General features: G+C 39.8%; 1 protein-coding gene across 1 annotated transcript; it reads left to right on the top strand.

Annotated features, from left to right (window-relative positions):
• The first annotated feature begins 5,732 nt into the window (after positions 1-5,732).
• On the top strand, positions 5,733-18,298 carry col8a1a (collagen, type VIII, alpha 1a). Its single transcript, XM_085385435.1, has 3 exons — positions 5,733-5,875; positions 13,449-13,746; positions 14,500-18,298. The coding sequence occupies exons 2-3, from the start codon at positions 13,458-13,460 to the stop codon at positions 16,443-16,445; spliced, it is 2,235 nt and encodes a 744-aa protein (XP_085241561.1). The 5' UTR covers positions 5,733-5,875; positions 13,449-13,457; the 3' UTR covers positions 16,446-18,298.
• The last annotated feature ends 37 nt before the right edge of the window (positions 18,299-18,335 follow it).

The following is an 18,335-nucleotide window of genomic DNA, read 5'->3' as shown; positions in this document are numbered from 1 at the left end:
CTTAAAAAACTCAATAACAAACCTCTAACCTTGTTGGTGGCGAGAGAGGTGGTTTTAAATGGCACAAGGGGCTCCTAAAGTCAATGATTCATTGCTAGAACACATGGTAGGGGGCAAGAAAGAAGAAGTATGTTCTGAGCATGGCAGGTGTGGGGTGAAAGGCTTCAACAGTTCGATCATCACAAGCAAGGATGAGGGGGGAAGGGATTTAACTGTGGCAACTGTGGATGTATGGTAAATGTGGAAACCAGCAGGCTGCGCAGGGATACCTTGTATTTAACTGGCTGAATCTATTATATGTTAACTGTTAAAATGCTAAAGATTTATAGATGGAAAAACCATATTACGCTAATTGCCTGTTGGGAAATTAAACCTAAAGAAAATATTATGCAGTGGTTCATTATAATGCAGTAGGCTCTTTAGTTGACATTTACAACATTGCCTGGGAGAAAACCTGGCAACAAATTCTGAAGGTGAAAAAATGAATGTTGCTGAAATAGTGATTAGCAGTTAACAGGCTAACTAAGTTGATAACTTCTCCACTATTGTTTCCAGGTATGGTCGCTTCACTTTGATAGTGTTTCTGTGTTTCTGATCAGAATAATGTGATGGAGCAGAAATGACAAGCTAACAGTAAACAGCTAATAAAAAACATGTATCTGCAGCTTTCTCATATAATGATTAAAATTATATACCTATGATGTTTGTGATTAAAACACAGTAACGTGTCTTAGTGCATTTCGTTTACGTAGTCCTAAATTATCAACTTTCACTTCATGATTTTTTTTTCATGCTTTTTTAGTTTTTCCAGCATTTTGTATTCGCTAGTTACAGTCCATTTGACCTCTCAGGGCCACCATATAATAACTTTAATATATACTTTATATAATAACCAACCCCCAATGCAATAAGGAGTCATAAGCACCAGGTGCTAACGTGATAGCTGCTTTCTGACTTTAGGGCATTGGATGCTCTTTAAGGCCATCAACAAAAACCTTGTGTTTCTTCCAAACACATGTAGACATCAAGGTTTTTATCTTAAAATAAGAATGAATAAAGCAATATTGTGTCACCAGCATCCAAAAAGTTTCTAAAGCAAGTAGATTTTGAGAAATAAACTCACAAAGCTGACATGTTTTGGGTTTTTTTAATTGTTAAAAAAAATCAGATGTAAGAGCCCAGTAACAGATAAAACCACAACTTACACCTTGCTTGTTACATGCTCAAGAGAATGATGTTAAAGCACTGACATTTAAGAGATGTAAGCAGCACAGCACACAGTACTGCTGAGGCTAATGGTGATGTCATTGGTGTTGGTCTTTATCACTAACCAAAGTAGCTGTGATGCAACAGGTGTGTAAATAAATGTATAGCAATCAGTCAAGACCTAACTGCCTCGTGTACTATAGTGATGGTTATTCCTGACATAGTTTAGGTTCTCAAGCAATGTGTCCTAAAATATCTCCAGGGAATGTTCATTGTGGGGTAAGGATGGTCAAGGTTCAAAGCTCTGGCCACTGAGGGCAAAGGGTCAAAATAGTAAAAGTCTAAAATGAAAGAGGCTCACACGCTTGCTGAAAAGCTTTGTATCACCTTGATTTACTTGCTGACCTCTTAAAGAATCCCTCGGTAGGCCGGTGACATCACAAAGAGGTAAATATTAACTTACTGTGAGATCAGAATCAGCAAAGGGCTATGTGTTTTAAGACTTTAGGTCTATATTTAGGTATCTAAGTGTAATCGCGGAGGAACTTTTTTTCATAAAAAGCATAGAACTGGTTCCACGCCAACAAGATTGATAAACATAGCTTGCTGATCACATGTTGGTGATGCCTAGTGATCACAAGTATTTTGGGGTGCTTCTAGCAGGTCTAAATTCCACAAGTCTTTGTCCCTATGAATGAGGTGACATGGACACTTTCAGATGTTTACTCCTGTTTGCACTGCAAATTCCAAGATTGCCTCATGGTGAAGAAGGAAGGAGTAAGGAATGTGGCTGCTTTACAAACTCAGATGCCATAAACTCATCTAAAATTGTGACCAAGCTATCGGATGGCAACTGTTAAACTGTTAAAAGCAGATTCTTAACAGTCAGCTCCTATGGTGATGGGCTTTATAACTGTAAAAAGTACACTTGCGGCCCTTCAAATATTTAAAAATGCATCGACAGTTGCCATGTTGAATTCAGTTGGTGGGATGTATATGTACTGTGCATGAACTAAACACAAGTATTCATGATTTGAAGAGTAGAGGTCACACATAATAGTCAAGAAGTGAGAATGAATGGCAGAATGGGCACACATTGGTTACATCTAATAATTAAGGACAGCACATTTCCACACAATACTACTGTGTCTTCTGTCTAGCTACCATTCTATGTGCAATCTACTCGCTTTTACTGTTAACAAACTATATCCTATATTTGGGCCAAATGAGTGTTTTAATTAATTGTCTAGGTGCTTGTCCCTCTGGAACTCTGTTAGGCAGAAACACAAATACTCAGTGCAACTCTCATCAGGGGCTTTTTTCAAAGTCGTGCATAATATGCATCATAAACTTTCTCAGAGCACAAAGGGAGCTTGCCAGCAGGTGGAAAAACAAAGCCACTCTATCTTATATACTGCATGCAAGTCAGTGTTTGTCTGAGCAATGAGTCTCCTGATAACTCACTCTGCAGCCACTGTATGATAGAGGTGGGACGTTCAATCCAAATATCGGCGTATCGATACCAGCGCTGGTATTGGTGTCACATTGATACTAGTGTGATAGAATCGATACTTTGTTTCTATCCTCTATGTTCATGTAGCCCACTTAATTGTGTTAATTTAAAAAAATAAAAATAAAAAATACACCTCAAACATGAACTATGAAAAAATGTCTGAACCTTTTTTTCATAGTTCATGTTTTTTCATGTATTTTGAAACCCAGTTTCAAAATACATGAAAAAACATGAACTATGCTGAAAGGTGTGTTTTGTTCTGTTAACTGATTATTGTGGAAAGCAAACACCACAGTGATTTAGTGGTCATTAAAATGTATTCTATCCAATGAATGAATGAATTCATAATTCATGATTAATTATTGATGATTCAAGGCAAATAAATTTAATAAATCATGACACAATGCTCTGCCCTACATAAGCTGCTTTTATAGGTTAAAAGTATCTGTATCGCTATTGGAGTCGGCAATCTGCATTTACTTGGTATCAGATCCATTTGCAGTATTGCACAGCTCGACTGTCAGCTTTCATTTATTAATGTGATCATGAGGAGCTTCCTCAGTGTCCTTCCCAGCTCCATAATATAGTGAAAAGTAATTTCCCCTCTCATTTTATTGGTCTTTACATTTTTCGCTACTTCAGTGAGTTACTGATTTTCCAGTCATTAGCTTGTGAAACAAGTGGTGGTGGTCAGAGGGCCCGTTGACGCCAGTTGGCGCCTGTGTCCGGCAGCCTTGCCTCTGTCAGTGCGCCCCAGGGCAGCTGTGGCTACAACGTAGCTTGCCATCACCAGTGTGTGAATGTGTCTGTGAATGGGTGGATGACTGAATGTAGTGTAAAGCGCTTTGGAGTCCTTAGGGACTAAGTAAAGTGCTGTACAAATACAGGCCATTTACAAAAGTGCCTCTAAAGGAGGAATCGAAGCAAAATTCAAGTTTTTTGTTAACTTATTATATATTATGTGCAAAACATCCAGATTTACTTTAGTCTCATCTCTTATCTTTTATGGCTTTCACATGGCAAGTTGAGTGTGAGTTTCAAAAAATGAAACATATATGTGAGCAGTTTATGAATGTACTGGGACTTATTTAAAGTTTCCTGTGTAGGTTATTTAGTAAATTAATAATACACAACACTGGTAGCAGTTTTACTGCTGTTTACACGCACTGCTGCCATCTTGAATAGCAAAGTTGGGGTTCATGTGACTAGTCTGCCTTTCTGAGCGTGGAGTCCACCTACAAGGGGTGTTCCAGCTGAACATTATGGCTGGGAGCCCAGCTCTTCCAACTACCTACTTCTTTTGAAAAAGACTATAGTATCTATCTGTTAAAGCAGCAATAATGTTTTCTTTGACTATTTGATCAGTACACCGGGCCTACTTTCACTTGCTGCAGGATACAAAAAGGACTTCATTAATGGAACAGGAAGAGAGTTAAAGCACGAGGGCAAACACACACAACTCATTACACCCTGGGTATCGTGTACGGTTCACACTGCAACTCAAAGTGTGTGTCTGTGTGTGCGTGGTGTATTTATTGCATTTATAAGAGTTATCTGTTTGTGTGGGAGGGAAGCGAACAATTACAAGCAAAGGTCCTTAGAGATCAAAACTGCCATGAGGTATTTAGACTTAAGACCAGGCCTACACAACATCTACAAATATCACAGCAGTGTTTGTTTTTTTTTAAATGGTTTGAGCTGATAATCTCTTTAATGAAGGATAACCTCTTTAGAGCATTTGTCTTTTTACTGTGTTACATGTTTGCCATAAATATTTGATACCAATGAGAACATCATCCACATTAACAGTCCTCGTCAACCAAATCAGGCCTGAACCAGTAAGCTGACTCAGCTAACACTTGGCTGTTGGAGATTCAACAGGACATCCACCCTTTTACACCACTGTGTCATTTTGGAACCGCACACACGCGCTGTGTGTGCGGTTACCCTCAGGAAAGACACACTGCTGGTCTCTGTTCCGCATCTAAAATCTCACGAGCAAAGAGCATGGCAGTTTACGCAAAGGAAATAAATGCCAACGCACAGTCAGAGCTGAAGAACAGAGTCACACTTTGTGTACATGCTGTATATATTTAGGTGGCGAGACACGTCAGAGTTACTAGGTTGTTATAAGAAACTTGTCGAACACACGTGTCAAAACTGTCCTGGAAAGCATCTGTCGTCACAGACGGACAAAGAAACTCTGAGAAAAAGAGTATTTTTAGTCTGAGGCTGTGACTGAATGCTCCCTCCAGGTACACATCGGCAAGCTTTCCACCGCACTCGATGCTGACTTGTTCGCACTTTTGCATGCACAGGCGTTCACAGCAGGATGTTATTTTCCCCCTCTGTTTTGGACAAACGTTGAATAAACACTGATGATGAAATGCAATCGTCATGAGTGAAACCAAAGCTCCTGGCAACATAGGATGTGTTTCAGTGAACTGCACACGGGGTTGGAAGGTATTATCACTGAAATACAGTCAAGTAGTGGAAGCAGATCTACCTAATCGGAAAAGTTTTCTATATACAAAAAACACTATTTTAAATACTAATGTAGGTGCAGATCATAGATTAAAAGTACATTAAAAGTAAAGAGGACAATACCAGTTACAATTTCCTTAGAAGTTCATTAATTTGCAGGTACAGTAATGTTTAACTTATTTATAGGCTCAACTGTTTTAAAGGTGTTTTTCTCCCAGGTGTGTACCAGAACAGGTGGTTGCAAGCAGCCAGCTGCACCGTCTCTGAGCTCACATAGATTAATTAATTACTCTGCTTGTTACTGCATCAAGTACATCACATCATTAATGAGGGAAACATTCCTGTTTCATCATTCTCATCCACTGCTGACACTCAGCAGGGGGATGTGAGGATGTTTTGCCACTATAAATTCTGGCATAACCTTTTGCAAAGTGATATTTACTCTCCGTCAAATCGCAGTCGCTCCATTGCTTCCTCCATCCCACCCTTCCCCTTTCTCTCTCCCTTTGCCTCTTTCTCTCTCACCCCAGTGACTCCACCCTGCAGCAGATAAAAAGCTGAGTCCTCAAGGTGTGCATGTGTTATGAGCTCACTTGCTAGAGTTCTCTTTGCGTGGCTGTCTGCTATTCTGTCTGAGAGTCTGATTTTTTTCCAGTAAAGTTATTTACAAAGGTAAGGAATTATTGAAATTTTGTATCTTATCTTTTAAATACTTTTTTTCTTTTTGTTTGTTTTTTTGTTTATAGCGTGTTTTTTTTAATAACACTAGAAATTACATTCATTTTAAGGTATCCACTTCTGTCTGTGATTTTTTTAAAGCATGCTTTTATTAAGGAATAAAATTATACTACAGATATATTTTTTTAAAGTTCCAGAAATATTCATCTTCCATTATGTTGTTGTCTAACTCATGTGTTGTGTTTTATGACACATTGCTAAGATGTAATTAATATTTTTGACACACCATCATGCTGCTGAGAAGCGGGCGGAGCATCCCTTAAGTTAGATGGATGGGCGTTCCTCTAAATCCTTCATGCACAGCATCACTCTGAGCTTCTCAGTAAACCCAGCGCTGGACGCAAATATCCATTCAAATGCTTTGCGTGCATGCCTGTGTGCAGAAAGGCTGAAGCCAAACTTGCAGATGCATGTGATGGCGGTAAGAGCAGCAGTTTGGTGAGAAGAGACTGTAGAGCAAACACTGCCTTTGGTCCACAGCAGCTCTGTCTCTGCGGTCCGATTTGCTTTGTGATGCTTTCTTTCTCTGACATCTCTCCATAGTTTCGTTTGGCTCATTGTCAGTAAAAGGATTGAGATTTGGCTATTTCTTATTAGGATCAAACCACCTGATCAGACATGTAGGAGGAGAGTGCAAACTGAGGAAAGGTTGAGTCTCAGCAATGATAAATTTATATTCTCACTTAAAGTCTGTGATTATGACTATGTACAATAGCTGGTAGGTTACTTCCCTTGAACAGTACACTAAGGAGACAACATTTTTTTTTAAAGCTGTATGACTTTTAATTAAAACAACACACCAATACAAAAATGCAACTGTTTACTTACATATGGTCCTCAGGGGCACAATTACAGGCTTTCTACTGTTGTTTTACAGTGTCACTATTTTCTTATAGTAAAAAAAATACAGTTCTATAGTATCCATAAACAGCTTATTACTGTGTACCTGTGAGTAATAAGCTCACATTTATATTGCTAAAGTATGGAACAGCATAACTTTTATCAGAATACTCATTGCTTGCATGACCCAGTTAGCAAAGGCTGTTGTATTAAACAATTTCAGCAACTAATCTAAAGATGGCGTCTCAGTGATAGTGGCTCATTGGTAACTAAACTTTAACACTATTCTTGGTCACACATTCAGTGGAAACCACATCATATACAGTTTCAACATAAAATAACAACAACAACAGCAGTAAACACTTTTAAATTAATAATCTGACACTAACCATTTACATTGGTTTGTGCATACGTTTTGTTTTTGCACATGATGTTCAGGGGAACATAGTTTATTAACCCTATCGCTATAAAAGTAGCACAATCACTAATGCCGGGTGATTTTTACCCGATATAATATGACCAATAAAAAGTTGTTATCAAAATATGACAACACATGACAAATTAGAGTGGTCTTCTTTTACTTTCAACTGTGCCATGTCTAACAAAATGAAAAAAATTCCTAAAACAAAAACATTGTAGTATAGAATCGGTGTGTGGCCTGTGACTTTACTGTGCAACAGATTCAGTCGGCCGTGTGCACAAAACAAAGGTTTTTTAAACAGTGAATGTGTGCAGGCACAGCATAGCTGTACCCCACAACACCAAACTTCAGGAATGCATTGGACAAAGAGACAAAAGAATGCTGTGAAAACCCAGAATGATGGTTGAGCAAAGCAGAGGGAAAGAAGTAAACAGTTTGGTCATTTAGCTGCACAGCTGTGGCAGTGTGTGTGTAGCTGTGTTGCTGTGGTTTGTGCATAGGGTTTGTTTGAATGAGGACTTTTGCAGCTTGACTCTAGGAGGTGTTAATTTTACAAGGTGTGCTTTGTGATAAAAGCTGCATTTAGGGAGCCGAGGAGCTGCAAATGTCTTTGCCTTTCGCCCAGAAACCACAACCAACACCAGGCCAGTTACCAAGATTGAGTGCAAGGGTACTGCTGGCATCAAGTATGAATCTGCAGCTGGTTTGCGGTGAAGAGAGGAAGGCAGTGTGGTTTGTCAAGCAATTTCAGTGGGGATTAAACTGTTTTTGTCAGACAGCCTGTATCATAAAGGCTAAGTGAATATTGTGTGCACTAAACTTTCCCCGCTGTGGTTTCCTGAAACATGCCGTCTTGTCCTCTGACCTCCACCACAGTCTAGGAGGTGACTGAGTGGTCTCAGGTCGCTGAGCCTGTATGTTTCCAAAGGGAGGAAAAAGGTCAGTAGGAGCAAACAGACAGGGGAAGACATCGAGGAAAGAAACGCGACTGATGCTGAAGAACAGACATGTCTCTGTGCAGACACAGAGAGAAAGGGAGACAGTGAGAAAAGTCTGTCAGACAGTGTAGACAGACAGATGTCAGAGACAGATGTGTCTGAAGGCGTGAGGGTGGGAGACAGTGCTAATATTTCCATCTCAGTGTAAAGCAAAGGAAGACTGAACGTGTGTCTGTGTAAGAATGTGCCACACCGCTTAGTTGTGTATACTTGGCTGCCTCATCCATCAGCCGCAATCGCTGTGTGTACATAACAGAGTAGTCGATCAGCTCTGACTTGTTGTGGTCATCTGTGTAATTCTTTCCAATTGTTTTGTATTGAAACTGATGATGCAGACTTCTATATTAATTATATTTAAGAGCACTATTTGTCCTCACATCGCTTCCTAACTGCTTCTCTATTACTGACAAAAACTGATCATCTTACATTATTAATTATTATTATTACTTTTTTATTATTTGATTTTTCTAATCAATCAGTCAATACGTCTGAAGGTAAACTCCAGATGTAAGGTCATTTAGACCCACTGCAGTTTAGTGGCATCCTGCCTTTTTCTTTACATATTTGTCTACAGGGATTTGTGCAGCTGTTGTAACTTTAATGAGATTCCAGTGATTGCCACTTGTATGACCTGCACTAGCCCACACCTCAATGTGCGCCAGGTGTGGGTTGACTAAGCAAAACCTACATGTTACACTCATATGATGACCACGAGTCCTTTCTTTTTTTGTCCCACCCCTGATGAATTTACTGTGTTTCGCTTGTGTAAAATGTCAAGAAGATGGACATCTGGAAGTATTTAAGGAAGAGGATTCACACTCAACAGACAGATACTAATTCAAATACCTACATGACAGATGGGCGTACAAGGTAGACTACTTCTGCCTGCTTATTTTTAGAAGTGCCTGAGCAGCAGCTCATGCTGAGAGCCCAGTGGTGTGTGACGAGCCACATATGAGCTTGGCAGCAGATGCTGAACAAACAGGGTTGTTAAAGCAGACATTTGTAACTCCTTGTCTCCAAAGGCTGACGTCTCATTTTACGTAATGCTCAATGAAGATTAATTATCCAACTATAGGAGCCAGGTTGATAGAATATAATCCTCATTCTGTAACACCTGAGAAATCCTGAGAGAAATTTCAACAAATGTGTTTGGATAAGCTTTTGTTATAGTTAATGACACAGCTTTAGAGAAATAAATCTCTTTTAACGCTGTCCTGAGCTAACTGTTTGTGGTGTTTTACTAAATAACTCAATGACAAACTGTGTGAAAGATTTTGATTATTGCTGATTCGCTGCTATCTTCAGTGCACCCTACTCTCACTCTCACTGTGACACCACAGATAGAGTCCATCCTCCCATGATCCTGGAGTGGAAGAGGATGGATGGATGGATGGATGGATGGATGGATGGATGGGTGGGTGGATGGATGGATGGCTGGATGGATGGATGGATGGATGGATGGATGGATGGGTGGATGGATGGATGTTTTACTATTTTGAAAATAGGGTTATCAAATCAGAGATGGATCTGATCAAGAAAAGAAGAGATCAAACAGTAGAATATTGTGAATCACTTTAGCCACACCCTAAAACACACCCTGATTTATCATCTACTTTTTTATAAATGGAAACATAATTCACAAAATTAACATCATGCTGTATTAATTAAGACTTCAAACCAGTAATTGAGACCATTAAGTTATCTGGAAAGTAGTTACTTTGGACATATATTAAGTGAGCATTACAGTTATTCTCTCATAAGCTTATATGCAGTCTCACTTTTTATGGTCAAAGAAGTCACCCCCTGCTGGCCATGAGAAAGAATGCAAGATGAAAGCACTTGTGCGTGGCTTTCATTACCTAGATTCAGAGACTGTTTCCATCTCATAAAATATACAAGATGAAGTTTGTGTCTAGCTCCATAACCAGCTTACATTTTAAAATTTGGTTTGTGATGAAGTTGTGACATTCATGACTTTGAGTGCCCATGCAAAGGCAGCGGCTAAATATCAACATGTTTTTGCTCAATGCAGAGGGGCTTTGGAGATAAATGCATGGTTGACTATAGTGTTGGTGTCTTTTACCGAGTGTTCCCACCAACACTAATTGTTTTAAGACTGCAACTCAAACCTTTCTGTGTCAAAGTACACTCTCCCAAAGCCGCTTGAATGACCATAAACTTCTGCATATGCAGTGTAGAAAATACAATTGCAAAGGAAAATACCAATTCCAATTTATAATATTAATATTATTATAGAAAGTCTAATTTTTCTTAACAGACTTTGAAACAAATATCTGTGAGAGGAGTGTGAACCAAATGACACACGGGTGGCATCTGCCTGGCATGGAAATGAAAAGCATAGTTGTTGTTCCTGCTGCAAATGATTGCCTGTCATCACTGAGGTAGTTGCATTGTTTTACACCAGTACTAGAATTAAACTGTAAATCCTACAGGTGTGAGAAACGGCACAACACGTTACTCACGCCATCATGTCTTCTCACATCTGTGCCACAGTTATACGTGACTCCATGTCTGCCATCTGTGTGGACACAGAAGAATGATATTAGCACTTAGTCTGTATAACAGAATCATTTAGAGGCACTTTGTTATAAACCCAGGCGTCTCTCTTTCTGTTTTCTCTAATAACAAGTTCACACCTGGAAATTGCTGCCTAATGTTTATGTCAAAGTCTGAAAGTGGCCTTGGTGTACGAATAAGTCTGTAGGGAGGCAACACCTATGTAGAATAATGTGCTGGAGAAAAGCACGGGAGGTAAAGACAGGCGGTATTTCCATCTCTCTGCAGGCACCATAACAACTCTTTAGTGTTGCTATGTGACACTGAACAGACCTTCGTTGTGTGGTGTCTCTGATCTGCAAGTTTTTTCAGAATATTTCCACCACTTTAAAAACATCTATACACACACACACACACACACACACACACACACACACACACACACACACACACACACACACACACACACACACACACACACACACACATACCAACTCTGAGCTGGGACGTACCTGAAGGGCAGTAAAACTGCCACATTTGTTTTCTTTGCTTGTTTCATACATATATTGTGTTTGGTCAAAATCATTACGCAGTATTAAATATCCATCACTGATATCACCACTGCAAAAACGCATCTGAATATTTTAATCTAAGAAATATTTTAGGATCAGTTAATGTCTTTTTTCTAACCCACTCACCCAGCCCTTTTAGTCACACCTTTCAGTCATTACATTTATAATTGTGTGTAACGTCTTCAGGCTTCATGCCACCGATAAGAATAATGGAAACACTGAACAGCTTCCAATTCGCATGGGGGGGAAAAAAGAAAGAGTCCCAGTTCTTGTTGAGAGACGTCAGTGGCATCCCTGTGGACTCTTTGCCACGTCTGGCCTCTGTCACCGCAGAAACTTGGTGGACTCTGTTCAAAGACAAGCTCTCACTGGGGGAGACAGTGGCATTGCCATGTCAAAATCACCAGACAGCTGAGAAAAGGTCAGAATGCAGGAAAGATCCAAAGTGCCGGTGATGAAGAGGACATAAAGGATGTGGTTTAGGATGTGAAGCTAGAGATGAGTTGGCTGTAATAAAATTTGGACCAGGACTGTGTTTGAAGCTGTGCATGGAGTAGGGAAGAGGACTCAGTCTGAGATGAAAAAGATACTTTTAAGAAAGACTAAATCAGTAATAAGTAATAAGTATATACTCAGAGGAGCAGCACCAAGAAAAGTTGCTTTTACTTGCTTTGTTTTTAGTTATCTGTTTAAAGCAGTTTAAGGTTGAAAAAATGGATATACTGAAGCACATTAAAAGGTAGTAAAAGCTGCACAGTTGGGCTTCAACTTTATTTGCTGACAGATGTACTTATTGGATCTGAATGTAAAATGAACAGATCCTACCTCAGCACACTCAGTCTGAGAGGACAAAACCCGATATAATGGCAACACATGTAATAGACACACCGGTCTAGTGTTTGGATTCCTATTACATGCTTTGCTATTACACCAGGTTGGAGGCCACACCTTGTTTTATGTGGATCTTGTAGTCTACTTATGCCAAACACAGGTGGCAGAATCTTTCTCTCTGCCATTTTTGCACGATTATTGAGAATTTTCAGCCAGTGAGTGCCAACTCACTGCATACCAGTGAGTTAGCTTATAGGTGGCAGAAATACTTCACCCACTTTTAAAAACAAGATAAAAAATAAATGTTCGCTCAAGTGTTACTTCCTCTTAACAATCTTCTAGTTCATTCAGGCTGTATAAATCTCCATCATCATCACAATAATAATAATAGTAATAATAATAATGTTATAGTATTGCACATGTCACCTCTGCAAATATCCAAGGTACTGCTGTGTTACTGCTTAATTATGATCGTTTCCAGGACATGAACTCTGAGAAAAACTGAGATTTTTTGCTGCAGAAATCCAGACAACTTGTATCAATACTTTTTTTTTTTTTTTAATTGTAAATTTGAGTGTCAAATTGAAACTGCAAAAAGCACAAGTGAAGGGGTATCGAAGAAAAATATTTAGAAAATCATATTAAGCATTTTTTCAGCATTTTTATGAATCAAAGGACATATATCATCTTAAAATTTTCCATTTGATTGTTATATTTAATTTGTGCTTTTTTCTTCATAAAACGTGTTTGCTAATGTAAAAGATTTCTTCTAGGAGGGTAAAAATGAGAGATTTGAAGATCAATTGTAATATTAGGACATTGAAGGCATTTATCATTTTTTGTTTAATGAAAAAAATGTTTCTAGAGGGTCATAATAATGATTGTGCTTTTCTAGAATATCCTAAGTAAAATTGTCAAACCTAATCACTTTTTTAATGTTAGGCTTGGCTGCTAACTGCTGAGCTGCAAAAGGAATAAAATAACCTAGCTTTTTGCCAAGCTCATTTCCTTAATCTATTGTCTTTCTACTTATCGAGATCATCCTGAAAACAAATTAAAAACTCAAACTTTTTGTACACCAGTAACAATGTTATATCTAAGGTACTGAGACTCACATCAGGGGCAAGTCTATTGTCCCTTCGTATATCCAGCAGAGGGAGACAGAGTGTGGTTGTACACTGCCTCCACTTTGCAGATAGAGCTACCCACTTGAGCTTCATGATATTGCAAGAAATACTTATCTGCATACCATAAAAAAAATAAAAAAAAACTTGTAAAAACATCTGGAGCTTCATCAAATCTTGTCTTCTCTATCCACCATACAGGCCTTGGCCATGCCTCCCCTCCTTGCCCCCCTCTTCCTGCTACAGCTTGTAGTTCTTACCTTTGTGAGTGGAGGAGCATACTACGGTCACAAGCAGCATCCTCAGCCATACCAACCGATGCAGCATATCCAACATATTGGCATGGGCAAAGGTGGCTTTCCTCAGCAGCAGTACCTAGGCAAAGACATGCCCTATATGCAGTATCCCCATTACAGCAAGGAGCTCCCACCAATGCCCATGCACAAGGGAAAGGAAAATGCTCATAAGGGGGGAAGCTACAATGGTGGCAAAGACAAAGGTAAGAAAACAGTTTTAAAGACCTATGCCACCAACTTTAGCAATACATACATGTGGATTTTGAACCTCTACTATCGAGCTAAAGAATGACCAGTAAACAGATGTCTCTTAAGTTTATAATATAAGTACTCAGTTACACGGTACTATGAAAAGGTCTTGAGTCACCCCTCATTTCTTTACATTTTGCTATGAAAATGGAAATAGATGCAGCAGTTTATTGAAGCATGTACAATCATGAATCGAAATACACTATATAAGGCAAAAACAGAGTTTGTACATTTATAAAGAGGGTGGAAGTCAGTATTTGGCCTCCTTTATTTTTCAACACAGCCTCAACTCTCTCAAAACAGATTTCTTGTAATTTCTCTACGTAATCTGCAGGAATAGTTCTCCAGGATTCTTGAAGGACATTTAAAGCTCTTCTGTATATGTTGGCTTCCTTTTGATCTGTTCTCTGTCAAGATGATATCAGACCTTTTTACCTTTTTGTCCTTCACTTTTCCGGTTTCCTCAAAACTTTAAGGGACACACTGCACACCACACCAAGTTTTCAGGCCATTGGCAATCAACTTGTTGCTGCAAAAATGCTATTTTATATCTGCCAACCTGTCATCATTGGCGTTTTTATATTAAACTAAAGAAATTGAAACAAATATTCATTTGTATGTGTCATTTTAAAACTTTATAAACAATATGTCTCTGTGAATTTTTAGATTTATTATTTCTGTGTGAATAATGTACTAATTTCTCACAGGCCAGACAATTCCTAGTGGTGCTGAGGGAATTCCCCAAGGAGAGCCAGGCCCTGCTGGGCCACCTGGGCCACCTGGACCAGAGGGACCTTCAGGACCTCTTGGGCCTCCAGGGAATGGGTTGCCAGGACCTGCAGGACGGCCTGGACCTCCTGGTCCACCGGGAATTCCAGGAGTTGGGAAACCAGGTTTTCCTGGGCTTCCTGGAAAACCTGGAGGAACTGGTATTGTTGGCCCTCAAGGAGAAATGGGCCCTAGGGGTGAAGAAGGACCACCTGGACAGCCAGGGCCTCAAGGACCCCCAGGACCACCTGGACTTCCAGGCATAGGTAAACCAGGTGTTCAAGGTTTACCAGGTCAAATGGGGCCCAAAGGTGAGCCAGGTCACAAAGGTCTTCCAGGTTTACCAGGACTGCCGGGACCCAAAGGAGACAAAGGGATGGGGTTGCCAGGACCACCTGGACACAAAGGGCTTCCAGGGCTCCCTGGGCCTGCTGGTCCAAGAGGATTGCCTGGTTTTGGTAAACCTGGATTGAATGGCACACCAGGACCACAGGGACCACCAGGAGAAAAGGGACATCCAGGACATCAAGGGCCAGCTGGACCACCAGGTGAAAAAGGACAGCCTGGCCCAGCAGGTCTACCTGGTCAAGGGAAGCCAGGTCAAAATGGTCTACCAGGACAACCAGGCATGCCAGGTGTGAAAGGTCTTCCAGGACCACCAGGTTTGCCAGGAAAGCCAGGATTGCCAGGATTTGGTAAACCGGGACTCCCAGGACCAAAGGGTGATAAAGGTATGAGTGGGCCACCTGGATCACCTGGACCAAAGGGAGATAAGGGTTACAGCGGTCTACCTGGTACGCCTGGACCTTCTGGACCAAAAGGTCCTGAAGGTCATCCAGGCCCTACTGGACCCCCGGGGCCTATGGGTGCACCTGGTCCTAAAGGAGATTGTGGAGAAGAAGGATCTAAAGGTTTTGATGGAGCCCAGGGTGAGCCTGGTCCTCAAGGGTTACCTGGAAAGGATGGCCTGCCAGGAGACCAGGGAGAGCCAGGACCAAGAGGCCCACCAGGACCAATTGGTGCCAAAGGAGACATTGGACCTGAAGGTCTACCTGGTGTTCCTGGTTCTTCGGGACCTCCTGGTCCCAAAGGAGAAAGAGGTGAACCAGGTGAAGTGGGGCCCCAAGGCCCTAAAGGAATCCCAGGAATGGATGGTGCAGCAGGACCAATTGGGCCCCCTGGTCTTCAAGGACCAAAAGGAGATTATGGTCCTCCTGGTCCACCAGGCATTGCAGTTGAAGGAGGTCCAGGTCTACCTGGTCCCATAGGACCCCCAGGAAAAGAAGGCCCATCAGGACTCCCTGGGCAACGAGGTCTGCCTGGCCCTCCTGGACCACCAGGTCCACCTGGAATACCTAGTGTGTCACCTGAAATGGCAGGAGTGCTTTCTGAGATGGGCCCAAGACTAGACGGTGTTAAAGCTGGAAGTTATGGCAAGAAGGGCAAGTATGGAGGCAATGGGGCAGAAGTAATGGGTCCCAGTGGGCTGGAAATGCCAGCATTCACAGCTACAGCAATGACTCCATTTCCACCTGTCGGCACTCCAGTCATCTTTGACAAGCTTTTGTACAATGGTCGCCAAAACTACAATCCCCAGACAGGAATTTTCACTTGTGAAGTACCTGGTATTTATTACTTTGCCTACCACATTCATTGCAAAGGAACTAATGTTTGGGTTGCTTTAATGAGAAACAATGAGCCTGTAATGTATACATATGATGAATACAAAAAGGGTTTCCTAGACCAAGCATCAGGGAGTGCAGTATTACCTCTACAGCTAGGGGACACTGTGTATATTCAGCTGCCCTCAGATCAGGCTTCAGGACTTTATGCTGGACAGTACGTGCATTCCTCCTTCACTGGGTACTTGTTATATCCAATGTAAAACCACAAACTGCAGAGAGAGAGAGGCTTTGGTAAGAAGAACACAAGAGCATATTTTTGTATGACAGAAAACACAGATTACCTTACACTAAGCGTACTTTTAATGCAAAGTCAGCAAGCAAATAGTGTCGTCAACAGACAAGACAAAATAATATATTTTAAAGAAGATATTAAATCTGGCAAATTAAATCTGTACGAAGCCAAAGAGATGGTTTAATTGGGAGAGCAAAAATCTTTCTTTTACAGCACTGGATGGTATAAAAGAATGTAAAAAAAGAAGAAGAAAAAAACAGAATTTAGAAATGGCTACAAAGGTACTTTCATGCGCATATTTTAAGAGTGGAAGTTATTAGTATAAACATAGAAGGGAAGTATAAGTAAATGAGGGTAAAAAGAGATGGTATAATAATAGTAACACTGTTGCAGCTGTGTCAAATTTGGTCCCTGTATGTCTTTAAAATTGGCAGCTACCCCATGTGGCAACATATAATGTGAAAGTATAAAATAGTAAGATAGCATTCATTTCAACAGGAAATATATTTTTTTGCATGCATATATTTGTATAATCAATGACTTTTCTCTAGTGATAACAATAAGTATGAAAAAAAATCTCTTTCAAATGAGAGTTCAGATTGGAGCAATGAAGTTTGCATTACAGCAGTCTGCACATTGCCATGTTTTATTTTTGTTTGTTTATTTTTTAGATAAATATATTTCTATTTGTGTTGGTATCTACATTGGGTTGCAGAGGACTAAACCTGGGGGTAAAGATCATTTTAAGTCTAATGTTCTGTTAAGAACAAGACTTGAGTGAAGGAATTGTATGTATAAGGGACAACTGGTACTGGTTGGTGAGCTGAAACAGCAGTTAGTGTACTCTTCTTTAGAAAGACGCTACACAACACATAGATTGTCAAAATTAAGTCAATAACCTGAGTGTGTTGTTGGCTGATTATTGGTCTTGAGTGAGGTTTAAATTTTAAGAATGTATCATAAGTTTTATGTTTTATTTTTCTGAGGTAGGTTTGTGGTTATTGTGCTGTATTAGAATTGGAAATAGGACACAGTTTTGCTCTGATCTATTAAAACCACTCAGTATACTCTAATAAATATTGGTACATTATCATCCTAACATTTTACACTTAACAAAAATTCTTTATCACCAACTAAACAGTTGAATTATATGTCAGTGTTACGTGAAAACAAACACAAAGTTGCATGTTTACACATGGTTTATAGTGCAAAACAATATTCCACAGCTAATCCCATTGATAGGTAACAAGTCTCCGAACTGCAAGTCGCCGAGTCCTCCTTTAAAGTCAAAACCAGTGTTACCCGTTAATATTTTTATTTACTGCTTTTACATAAAAATGAACTGATTATATTCTTTGACTGTTTTGCAGGCCATATTATTATTTTTTCCACAGAAGCATATCACAGTGCATTATAGTTGTTATGAGTATAATTACAAATAAGATGGCATAATATGTGGAAAACAGTTTATAGATGTTTAAAAGAGCGATGACCAAATTAAGTTTCCTGTATCTGCAGTGTGTTTCCTTTACATGTTTTTCTGTATTCATTAATGGACTTAAAGCAAGTGTTGAATGCTGCGGCAATTGATTAACAACAGTTATGTCATTAATTTATTGTTATTGTTGTTGTTGTTGTAATTTTTACTGCTGATGACTTGCATGCAATAAACAGCAAAAAAACAAAAAAAACAAACACGGGAAATGATAATGACTTTGGTGCCAATATTGTCATTGTAATCAAATTATGTGTATCAATGTTTCAAGTTTGTTGTTATTGTCTGTGATGTTTTTCTAAATAAAAATGGTTTGATTAAAAGAATTGCCACAGATATCATCTTGAGCTTCACTGAAACCCA

The sequence above is a fragment of the Rhamphochromis longiceps genome, linkage group LG16, assembly GCF_057381845.1.
Source record: "Rhamphochromis longiceps isolate RC_006_pf linkage group LG16, R_longiceps_female_GT1.1, whole genome shotgun sequence".
NCBI lineage: Eukaryota > Metazoa > Chordata > Actinopteri > Cichliformes > Cichlidae > Rhamphochromis > Rhamphochromis longiceps.
Note: the sequence above shows the minus strand (reverse complement) of the source record. Positions and strands in the feature narration are given on the sequence as shown.

What these genes read in the sequence shown, in the direction of transcription:
- col8a1a (XM_085385435.1), top strand. Translation starts at nt 13,458, where the DNA reads ATGCCTCCCCTCCTTGCCCCCCTCTTCCTGCTACAGCTTGTAGTTCTT. An exon ending in CAATGGTGGCAAAGACAAAG is followed by an intron (nt 13,747 to 14,499) that starts GTAAGAAAACAG and finishes AATTTCTCACAG; the next exon opens with GCCAGACAATTCCTAGTGGT.